This window comes from Malaya genurostris, chromosome 3 (assembly GCF_030247185.1).
Source record: "Malaya genurostris strain Urasoe2022 chromosome 3, Malgen_1.1, whole genome shotgun sequence".
Lineage (NCBI taxonomy): Eukaryota > Metazoa > Arthropoda > Insecta > Diptera > Culicidae > Malaya > Malaya genurostris.
In genome coordinates this window covers 302206560-302218642 of record NC_080572.1, presented here as the reverse complement: position 1 = coordinate 302218642, position 12083 = coordinate 302206560, and the positions used below count along the sequence as shown (strand labels likewise).

Genomic DNA, 12083 nt, shown 5'->3' with positions numbered 1-12083 from the left:
CGGTTCATAGATATTCGTTACAAATCATCACAATTTGAGTATTTTTCGAACGCGTTTGATGAGTAGATGTCACAAAACGATGTTTGCAGTCGCTTCAATGTCCAAGATGGCAACTTCCGGCTCATCGATATTCGTTACAAACCATCACGATACGGGTATTTTTCGAATAAGTTTGATGAGTGGAAATCGAAAATCGATGTTTGAAGTCGCTTCAATGCTCAAAACTTCCGGCATACCGATATTCGCTACAAATCATCACAATACGGGTATGTTTCGAATGGGTTTGATGAGCGGACGTCGAAAAACGATGTGCTGGAAACGATCCCTTCACGCGACAATTCAAAATGAAATTCCTAAGTTGGTATCTAAGGCTTTAGATGTTAGCTATGAATGCCGTGTGGATGACAACTTTCACGTTGCTTGCTATCCAGGCAGTCCTTTATGAAAGTAGCTGGCAAGCGTTTACATTATCCCTGGCAGCCAGCAGAAGTGTAAAGGGCCATATTGTAATCATTATTCAATATTGACGTTCTTTTTGATTCAATTCACGTTTAAATTTATTTTTCGAATGTTGTGAATATTCGTTAGTTCTTTGTAGTCCAAGTATTATAATTTCTTTTTTCAAAAATTGTTTCGAAAAAGCCCAAAACCGCAATTTTTGATCGTCTCCACACTAGCAACTGCCACATGCGACTTTCTTCTGTATGGTTCCCGCGATAGTGGGCTACATGAAAGTTTCCAGCACAGATCACGAGACGCCACTGGGTATTTTTTTTTATTTGTCTCAAAACGGTTCCAAATTGAAAGTTTAGTTAGTTACTCGCATCGTTGTTAGCTCAGTTCCCGGTTATGAAAGTATACATTTATGAAATACAAAATGAAACTCATTTCATTTTCTCAGTGATAACCGAATCGAATTTCAAAATCTTAGTGTCAAATTCTACTCAGTTCGTTGAGTACGCAAAATATATATATATATGTGTGTGTGTGTGTGTGTGTGTGTGTGTGTGTGTGTGTGTGTGTGTTACATAAATGTGCATTCGATTCGACTACTCGGAGATGGCTAAACCGATTTTTACAAACTTAGATTCAAATGAGAGATCTCTTGGTTCCATAAGCTGCTATTGAACTTTATCCGGATCGAACTTCTGGTTCGGGAGTAACGGGGTGAAATGTGCTAAAAAATGAAGATTTTCTTCAACTTTGATTCAAATCAAAGGCCCTATAGTATGCTGTCGCATTTCATCTGGATTCGACTTCCGGTTCCGGAGTTACGGAGTAAAAAGTGCAAAATGTCCAAAAAAATGCACCTTATTTTCTCGAAACTGCTCATCCAATTTTCACAAGTTTAGGTTCAAATGAAAGGTCCTACAATTCCATAAAATATTACCGAATTTCATCCGGATACGTGTTTTATACATGACGCGGAAAAATCAAACTAGTTGAATAATTATACGGTTAATTGAATGTATTTATTCAATTAGCCGTATAATTATTAAACTAGGCAGGTATATCGCAAACTCAGATTCAAATGAAGATTATTATGCTCTCATAAGTTATTGTGGAATTTTATCTAGATCCGGCTTCCGGTTCAAGAAATACAGGGATGTAAAAGACATAAAAATTCTTCTGAATTTGGTTAAAAACTGTTATTCTAGTTGCTGACCAAACGAACCGATTTCAGCTGCATCGGCTCCTATCTCCCGGTTCCAGAAGTTTCGGAAATAGTGATCGAAAACTTATGGTTCTAAATGATGAAAAACCACCATTTTTGCGAATTTTTCCAGAACTATCGTTCAACAAAATAAGTTCCAGCGTTTTGCATAAAACAAAGCATCATTCGAAGAACAGTTTGGATTTTTTCGTAGAAAAATATAGAGGAATAAGTTGGTGAAGAGATATTTTTGAGGACGCGGTGTCCACTGTATCTCAGCGCAGTCTAATCCGAAGTCAACAAAGCAGCATAGACAGAGTAGATGTTTTTTTCTGGACCTCAACGTTTCTGTTTGATATTTTCATATATTTTGAATTTTGGTTGTTTAAAGTTAAAACTTTGATTCTTCACGATAAAGTCCGCCATTTTGTGGCTGTAAAACCTCCCCAGAGTAATAAACAACGGGGAACGTGCCATTTGAGCCAATTTTGTCTGATTCCTGTGCAAGATTTGAAAAAAATGGGACAGTAGTTTTTCAATGACGATGGAAACGGAGATGCTTTCGAGAAAAACGCGATCCAAGGTTTTTGTCCTAGGTGAATTAAAACAGGTATTTATTTAGGTTTTTTTGGTACTCGAAAATCGTTTCATTTGTTCCTGATACCATTTCGCTTGATTTTGAAACTCTTCATTGGAACTCATCTTTGCCAAAAATACCTTGTTGTCTGATACACAACTGCTTAGTGAGTTGCTTCAAGTCTAGCAAATATCTTATAGAAGAATTCCTAATTTTAGTTTGAAGTTTGAATAAGTTCTTGGGCTGAAACCCATCACATAAATATAAGATGTTTCGTACTACCGTTAAAATTTCAAAAAATTCAATAATTCATAGGCAAATAAACAAATTTCATCCTTGAGCACAAAGTATGTAAAATGGATATTTGATTGAATCGATAACAACCACTGTTGTCGTAAAATTCGATTATAAGAGAAAATATTACTGATTATAGTTCTCGGTATGGGACCATAATTAGCTTGTTTCATTAAAAAGAGGAAGTCATAAGAGACTTTTCCAATATGTACTCCCAAGTTTGCGTTAATGTAACTTATTTCCCATAGCATCCTAGTCAAAACCGTCGATTTCAAACGAATAATATTACAATTAGGCAGTCTGCAAACAGTCATAGTAACCAGGAAAAGAAAATTTGAACGGCAAACATCTGTTCGAGTTGCGAACGTCCAATTCATAGTACGATCGTTGGGGTTTCAGCGCTTACTTTGCCAGCTTCAGCTCACGTGTTTCACGCCACATTGTAAGAGCCCTTGGCTCGTGTTTTGAATTTTTAACTGCGGTAGGTTTTTACATTATTACTGGCAATTTTGCATGTACCCGAAAACCATAACAAAGTAATTCGCTCACGAAATCTAATGCACAACATTCAAGCAAAATCTCTACAAAGGATTGAACAATTTTAGAATAAACTAATTTTCCATTTCGCTTAATACTGCCACCGCAAACAAGCACAAACAAGTCGATGTAGCAGTGCAAAAATTTAATAATAAAAGTGACACATCGACCATCAACCCACGCACGCCTCCTGTCATTATCCTCCCAGCCGGTAACAAGCTTGAGATGTTCCACCTTGGTTCCGTTAGTCACTCGAATGCCGTGCCGTACCGTCGTCTTTCACTCGATTACTACCACCGTAGATGTCGTGGTTGGCTTCAAACGGCTGGCATTTTCCATCCGTAAAAATACCTACACCGTTGCTATTTTCACCTTTGCGCAGCGCATTGGCAAGAACATTCGAGATAGTTTATTAATTAAGTCATCACCGTGTGCTCGACGAGAATGAATACTCCCACCTAGGCTAGATGTTTTTTTGATCATATTCAATTCAATGGCGAAAGGAAACTCAAGCAGTGAGAGATCAAATGTATTGGAAAGCAAAAGCATTCAAAGAGTCACACTTTAGCAAGCATCTTTAAGCCCGGTTTATTGACAGGCCGATCGGTTCCATCAAATAGTATCAGAAGAGTACCTCCTTGGGAGATTAGCTTCACGGTTGGGAAAAAAATTTGCAATTTCGAGTCCCTTTTTTGGGGTGAACCAATTCCAGCTGACAATTGAATGACATAACAATATCCTTCCTTACTTTATCGTTCTTCTCCGTACTGCAAACTCTACAGATATGAATTGATAATTCTTTCAGTTAAAATATATTTTGTTAGTCAACGTAATTTAAATTTAATTTATTACCTGAACTATTTAGAAGCGGTAGTTGGCGAGCATCACTGAGGCTCATTACACCAAAGCTGTAAATCATACAGTTGATAGGAATCTGATGTATCTAATCTGATAAATTCCGATTTTTCTTCTACGAACGAAGCACATCAAGCCATCAACCGAGAATACCAAATAGACAGTGATGATATCAAAATGATCGATAAATTAATGTATTTAGGTTCTGTGGTTTCATATGCGGCAAGTACCGATTCACACACTGTGAACTACTAAGATAATACGATACGTAAAGAAAAAATATGTGGTCCATAAAGTTAGTGGCATACATAAACATTTGGCTCAAATTGAAGAAACTCTAAAATTTTGCAGCAAGAACAGGTGAAATTATACTACAAGTGAATGAATACACTACTTGAATCGAAATATAGATTATAAACCACCTCTGGTGAGAACCTAAATTGTGGTGTTTTGAGCAGAGCTAATAAAAGTCATTTTCATTGACTTAAAATAGACGAAAATGACGAGAAATAAATGTCACTTTCAGCTCCGCTTGCAAATTATGATAACGAGATCCATGGTCATTTACCCTTTAGTTATTTTCGGTTTTCAGTGCAAATCGTATATTGTGCAGTATCGATATTCAACCGTAGCTTCGAGAAACGTTTCACAATGATTTTTACCTGCTCGTAGCTACAGTAGATTTGGTTTATCGTATTGTTGACAAGGAAATTTCCATAAACCGAAAGTCAGAACCATCTCAAAAATCGTACTCCCATTCAATATTGATCAAAGTAAGCGAGAAAATAGGAGCTGTTGAAAATTTCTGACAAAAATGATTTTCTCGCTTACTTTGATCAATATTGAATTTAAGGTGCAGGGTTAATGAATACTTTATATTAGGGCTATTGGTGAATGGTAGAACTTACTTTTTTTAAACTGTGATTTCATATAAATTTAAGTTGTGACTACCAATTTTGGCATTAAAAATGCCTTACTCTTCACTATATGGGGCCGGGTGTCAATTAAAAGTTTCAAAAATAGTCGCGTAACCTTTTTGTGTCATAATTTTGAACGTTAATAACTCGGCCATTTGTTGATGGATTGTTATAATTAAACAACCAATCGATTCGGAAACTTTTAACTTAAACATGTATGACGACGTCGTTTCAGTTTTTCAATAGCATACTATTGAAAAAATGGTTGGAATCGACCTATGTTTTCATCCACCAATCCCTGTTGTACAAAATGACGTCAACTTCTTGTTCGGCATAGGAGGCTTTGCGTCGTGCATAAAAAACACCGTATCGTTATGCGTAGTATGAAGAGAAATCTATAAATATAGGCTGCACAATATTTCTTTGCCTAGTTGATGTTTGACTGTGAATGAGACAAGTAGCTCGTCCAGTGAGCTGATTGAATTGTATATGCGTTCACTTGCTGGATCGTCGTTTTTGCATTATGTGTTGGTGAAATTTCCTGTTGTCTGCGCAACACCGTGTTCGCTTGAGTATCTAGCTATTGAAGAACCGAATCAGCGTGGTTACCGATTCTTTTGAAATATCCCATGTATTTAGCAAATTTTTGGTCGATTTTGCCATTAAAAATGTCTTACACTTCGCTTCCCGAGGCTGGGTGTCAATTTAAAACATGCAAAACTAATCACGTAACATTTTTCTGTCATAATTTTGAACGCTTATAATTCAGTCATTTGCTGATGGATTTATTTAATTCAACAACTAATCGATTCGGTAACATTCAACTTAAACTTATGAGACAACGTCGTTTGAATATTTCAATTGCATACCATTGAAAAATTGGTTTGAATTGAGTATTTTATTTTGGTTCTCTGGTAACTATTAGGCCAATTTAGAATTATCGGCGATAGATTTTTCGGATCTAATTTGCAGCGCTTGTTCTTCGATGATTTGCTAATGGATTTTCCTAATTTAAATGATTCCAAAATTCCAATGTTGTATGATTAAAAATGTTTTAATTTGTCAACGGATCGGTTTGCATACTTAAATCTCCATTCCCTAGAAACGTTTAATTTTTAATGTTATTGTGCTCGGTCGTGTCTTGAATACAACCCTCTAATTTTTAATAGCGATTTAAACTCGATTTTTGAGGTCTCTAATAAACAATGCATCATATCTCAACACCAATGTAGTATAAAAAAATATGCATGTCTTCGACATGTTTAAACACATGATCTACAACTTTTCTAAAGACGTGAATTCGCTAACTAGTATGGTATGCAAAATAACTTTTATTAACTCAGTTGTAGGTGTATTAATGACAACTTCGATTATATCAAACGAAATTCATCTGGCGACTTGAAAGCTCATGATTGACATGATTGGGACCACTGTGCGAGGGGTCACCTATTGTCTTTGTTGATAGTAGCAAAAGTACCTAGTTGAACATTGGGAGCAATCGATGGTTAAATCAATGCGAGTGTTTTATTGTAAATATTTTTATAATTAGTGCCGACTTGTGGTTCCAAGCTATTGAGATTACTTCCAGCTGATACAGAGAAATTTGTTTTTTTGATCACAACAGAAATGATTTCCTGCATCACTCATTTCCGAATTTACAAGAAAAAGCTTTTACATCAACAAATACACGTTTTCCTATAGAATGTAAACGTAAATTGTTGAGACTTTTTCAGGAAATAGGGCAAAGCAGTAATATAATTAGGTATTTCAAAAATGCGCTCATTGAAAATATTGGACGTCACATTCCAAAAACCTCCCCCCTCCCCCCTGTCACAAAAGGTCACGTTTTATGAAACACCCCCCTCTCCCTTGCGGCGTGACGTCTTTTATGGACAGCCCCTTATCGATATTATCAGGTTTGAAAAGTAGTTTAATATAATTAAAATTACCAACGTGATTACTCTATTTGATTCTAGATGATATTTGAATGTTTTTTTTATGTCCGCAAACAATTTTAAATAAATTTTAAGGTGATGTTGAGCAAAATCGCATCAAGATTTTCAAGAAGTAGATAAAAAGCTTTAGAATGAAACGCAAAATGGGCTTATTTACACCTCTGCAGTTTAAATACTAATGTTTAATCAATAATAATAAAAATTGAATTCGGATATATTCAAATCGTGAAATATTCACAAATCCATTACGAATCAATAAAAGCTTGTTAAATGCTAACAAAACGTGTGATGAGCCTACTGTGCTCAATCACTGAAAATATTTCTGGTTTTTATTTGTCGGTTTTATCTGTTACGCTGTTTGCGACGATTCGTTCAACGCGCATTTTTTGGGACTACATTTCACTTTAAGTTCGGAATACGTATATCCAAAATTCTGATTCAGCAATAACAATTTTCTGGATTCTGGAACAAAAATTGCGGTGTTAACAAGTTCACAAATTTTCAATCTAGATTATGTAGAAGAGTTGTAGGCAGACTTATTGAAAATTCGCTAAAGAACACAACATAATTAGATCGAGAATATTTTCGAGAGTTATAGCTGAGGCTAATGGGATCTGTAAATTACTAACCCTACAGTCCTTCTTAAAAGTTCGATCACCGACTTCGTTCAGAAGCCGGTAGGACTGACTTAAATCGGTACATAAATAATTATCTTTGTGCCTCCGGGTGTGCCTATTTCGGATGGAAATATTTTAACTGAATTGAATATTCGTCTGAAATTAACATTTCCACATCACACGTTCCAGTGTAACACGCGTTCAAGTCCAGACGAGTGGAACATTCCATACATTGCATAGACTCAGAAAAGATAAAAACAAACTGCAAACCATAAACCACACTGATCAATAATCGCCCCCTGCTTATGTACAACTTCCGATTTGGTAGGGTATCGGTTCGATCGTTTGACCTTACTCCAATCATCGAACAACATATAGCGAATTTATCAGGTTAAAAAAAATCAATCGATGACTGCCTACAGCAGGAGACAATGCCCTACATAACACAAATCAAACGATATGCCATGCGGTTTCCACTGGATAACGCCTTTTCTGTACACCGCAAAATAATCTGGTGAACCCAATATCAGCCAGCAATCTTTCTCAGTCGCGTCAATCTGTTGTATCTAAATAAAAGCAAACTCCATCGACGAACCACATCACGTAGTCAGCTCAGAGCACATACAGCCATGCGAGAAACATAGAAAAAAACTTTGCCAGCACTTGATCGCGTGGTGGCGAGAAGAAAAGGGAACTCAAACTAGCATATTACCTTAACGGCTAAAAGGCGCAAATGAAGAAGCCAAACCCTCAATGAATTATTCAAGTCCGTATCCACTGTTGATCTGAGTGTTACGATCAGTGCGGCAGCGCATGCGAAACGAGTTTGAACCTAGAGAACGAAAGAGCGGACGGGGAAGGGGCAGTGACCAAGTAGCGGCATTTCCATTTCACCCAGCACCATCGAAGAGGAAAATTGAACCAACGCGCGAGACTTGTCTGCCATCATCATTTCCGAAGTCGCCTTCAAGCGATCAACATCGCACCTCGAAACGATCCGCTGCGGAACGAATAGCGCACAACCCACGGCAAAAACGGCGACAAACAAACAAAACCGCGCTGATCAACCAAAGAACGGGTGCAGTAGTATTGGTAAGATCGTTGCAGCTTCCAAGAATTTCCAACCGGAAAAACTATCCCCATTAACGAGACGCGATCACAACAAGCCGAGGGGTCCACCGTGTGAATGCGGACTCGGGAAATTCGGCGCACGCACACATCCAAAAGCGTTGTCGAAAATTGTGCTCCCGGCCGGAAAATCGATCGGACGGCTCGATCGCCAGGGCAGTTTTCACTTGGGTGTCACTCTTCGCTCGCTCTTCAGACACGACCGACGTCTTAAGTTATTTGTCTCGGGGATGACTTGAAACTGCCTGCCACTTGGAAGTTGGAAAATCTGCCTACCGGTACGGTTTTTACTCTGCGTTCGGTGAAAATTTTCTAAGTGCCCGCTAAAAACGGACTTTGGTGATTTTTCGGGACGATTCGTGATCGCGCGCTCGTGTGAAAAGTTAAAGTTGATTTTTCGCGTGGGGACTTAGGCAATTTTCGACAGCTCGTCGCGTGTGGACTTGTGATTTTTTTCGATCGTCGGGGACTTGTGAAAATTTTCGAAATCGTGCATGGATGAGGACTTGTGAAAATTTTCGGATTTTTTTTTCACGAGGACTTAGTGGAATTTCACGAGTGTTTTAAAATTAATAAATAAAAGTTGGAGAAATAAATTATGTGACGCTTGGCCGAAGCATTTTGCGGATAAATTCGGAAACCGGGAGGATCTGAATTTTTCGGCAAAATAAAATATTTTCATTCTATCCCAGTTTCAGTCAGTGAAATTCAGCGGACTTATAACTTTCGTCAAGCAGCAGCAGAAAAAAAGTGCCTGGAATCAAACGCACATCGAAAGTTAAGTGAAACAAAGTGCACCCAAAACGAAGAGGATTAGTCTTAGGAAGTTTTTGTTAAGTTTCATAATTTAAAGTGTTCACCTTTTTTTTGCTGAAAGTTTTTATTTATTGATTGAAAATTATTGAGTGTTCTGCAAAGCCTGTTGAATTTCTAGTGTGCAAAGTGGACCTCCGGGTCTAATCGACGATAGTAGCCGAAAAAAATAAGTGAAAAAGAAAATCTAAAAGCCAAGAATTCGGTGATAATTGAATTTTGAAGAATAGTTTTGAGAATAGCAGCATCAATCTGGATTAGCAGTACTCTAGGATTAAAAAACCGCAGTCAACATGCAGCGACCTAATCCTAATCAGCAGTTCCAGCAGCTGCAGAAACAACAACAGCAGCAATCGTCGACGATTATGCAACAGCAAAGCTCCTCGATTCAACAACAATCGCAGCAATTTATGAGCCAGCAATTTTCCCAGCAGCAACAATTTTCATCCCAACAGAGCAGCATCAGCCGTACCGAGCACTCAGTTAGCCGTCAAGTTACCCAACAAAGAGGTCAGTTCTACAGGAATCATATGCCCATCAAGTTGTGAAATTTTCCATGTGAAAATCTTTTCCTTACTTACGATACTAGGAGGCTTGAGTGAAAAATTTTTCTACTTATATAACAGTCGCCACCGACTGTGCGCCTCCGAGAAAAAGTGCGTGGGCAGACAGGAATCCGTTGACGATCTCGCTGCTGTGTCTCGCTCGATTTTCTTTACTCTCGCAGTGGTGCCAAGAAATAGGGACTGGACACTGTCATATATATGACTCAGAGGTGTAATGATCTGGAATGAATGTGACAGTAACTAAAATTAGCTTTTGCACATTCGGTGAAGATGTAGTACTGGATCCCATATTGGTATTTCAGACACAATGCGAGCGAGTCACGCCGGATCTTCAACTTCTATCTGTACCGCAATACGGGCAGCAGGCTACTCTGTTACTAAAAATATGTGTTATTCTGGGTGTTATTTTTAGTCTTACTAGCGCACTGTGATTTCACCGCAGCTGCGATCACACACTCACGAAAAAAACGTCGACACTGAAAATTCCTTTCCCAATTTTTAATAGCTCACCACGCGTCTCCATTCTATCATCCTCACTCTCAGAGCTCCGGTTGACGGTTGATGGCGATCGCAGGGAAACGTCAGTTCAGTGCGATGGTTGGAGAGAGAGTGTTGGCAGCTAGTCCCGCTCGCCAGAAGAGAACACATTACAAGTGTTCAGAGCGGGCGAAAATTAGTCTCTCCGCTATTCTTTGCTCCTCTCCGATGCTGACTTGTGCTGAAGAGATTTTCCTCCGGGCACGAAATTCGCCCGCTCTTCGAACGAGAGAGGAGAGATGTGATCCTTAACCGAACAGTTGTTGTCCACTGATATTTTATTATTCGATGTTTCAAAATCGCCTAACTTCAAGTTAGTAACTATGTTTCCAATTCAAGCAATAAAGTTTTGAATGATTTATTTAAAAATTCCTCTTAGTCCTTAGAAGGGATAAAATAACTTCAATTCTAGTTCCGAGATTACATTGGGAAATTAATAACAGTCGTGAAGTCTGAATCAATTTGTAGCAGAATGCTTTGACGCTAAACTCATTTTTTTGAGTTTGTTTTCCTTATTTTAACTGTTTATTATCGGCAAAGTTAGAATTCATTTTCTCGTGGGTTGGCGGTTCAACGCATAGGGAGCTGGTTTTACCAACCAATTGCCGAATGTTCGAACCCCGATCTGGAAGGATTGTTGATTTGCATATATTGAAGTATGTGTTGTTTTGAATGCTGTCGAATTCCGGAGAACGCAAAACAAAAATTTCAAGCCGTTTATTCAGTTAAAATCAATTCGCGTTGCCTAAAAATGTCAATGGAAACGACATCAATGGTTATAGCCTTTGTGAAAATTGTGTACATAAAATTTGAAAAAAATTATGACAACCTGATTCAATTTTGCTTATAATGATGTTTTTGGTGGTACAAAAATTAAACAAAGCATACAAGTTAGTACTCCGAACTGAGATAAAAAAAAATAATGAGATTTCAAATAACAAAATGCGTTGAAAATTCCGATATAAGGTCTACTTCATTGTTTTCGTTTAATCCATGTTATTGAAAAATCATCACCTAATCTTCAAGGTATTCACGTACGTTTTACCTTCTAAGCGATTGATTCAACGTTGAAAGATAAATGTCCATCTCAATTCATGATTTGTCCAAATTATTAGTTGCCTTGGTTCGATAATAGAAAATCAACGGGAGTGTATCGAAAATAAGCTATCCACAAATTTTTCTTTCAAATTATAATAAAAAACGATATTTTATTCAAACTAGAAATTGATCCTTTATTGTACGAGGTTAAACCTGAGCATAATGAAAACCGGGTGAAATTTAAGTTATTCCTTCACGATTTTCGAACTTTCGATTCAAGTTACGGACAAGTGTTGCATCGCATTTTTTGGATGCTTGAGCCCAAAATTAGTGGAATGATATTTTTCTCAACGAAATTTATACCCTTTTCCGTAAGCCAATTGAGAGTGGCATTAGCATAGCGAGCCGACACTAAATCCGGCCAAAACAGTGGAGGTGTACTGTGCTTTTTATATAAAGGCAGCAATCTCTTCAGGAGACACTCAGATCGTTAGATTTCTGCATTTATAGTTCCGGTAGTGTAAAAAATGATTGACTTCAAACCACAGGAACATATTGCTCGCCATACCAGTACCTTTCGACCGAATTTCTCCAC

The 12083-nt window shown here is 37.7% G+C and overlaps 1 protein-coding gene across 20 annotated transcripts in view; it reads left to right on the top strand.

The window, feature by feature from the left end:
- LOC131435991 (titin) overlaps positions 1–12083 on the top strand; it is a 389662-nt gene that overhangs the window by 228283 nt on the left and 149296 nt on the right. Inside the window, exons 1-2 of one of the 20 annotated variants that reach the window (XM_058604335.1) lie at positions 8357–8498; positions 9227–9857. The exons of 16 other annotated variants lie outside the window; for them this stretch is intronic. In XM_058604335.1, the coding sequence (XP_058460318.1) occupies positions 9641–9857 (217 nt within the window). In that variant the 5' untranslated portion in view covers positions 8357–8498; positions 9227–9640. Of the gene's footprint in view, positions 1–8356; positions 8499–8598; positions 8813–9226; positions 9858–12083 lie in introns of those variants that run through there. 3 more of the 20 variants (XM_058604338.1, XM_058604337.1, XM_058604334.1) reach the window with 3 other exon arrangements.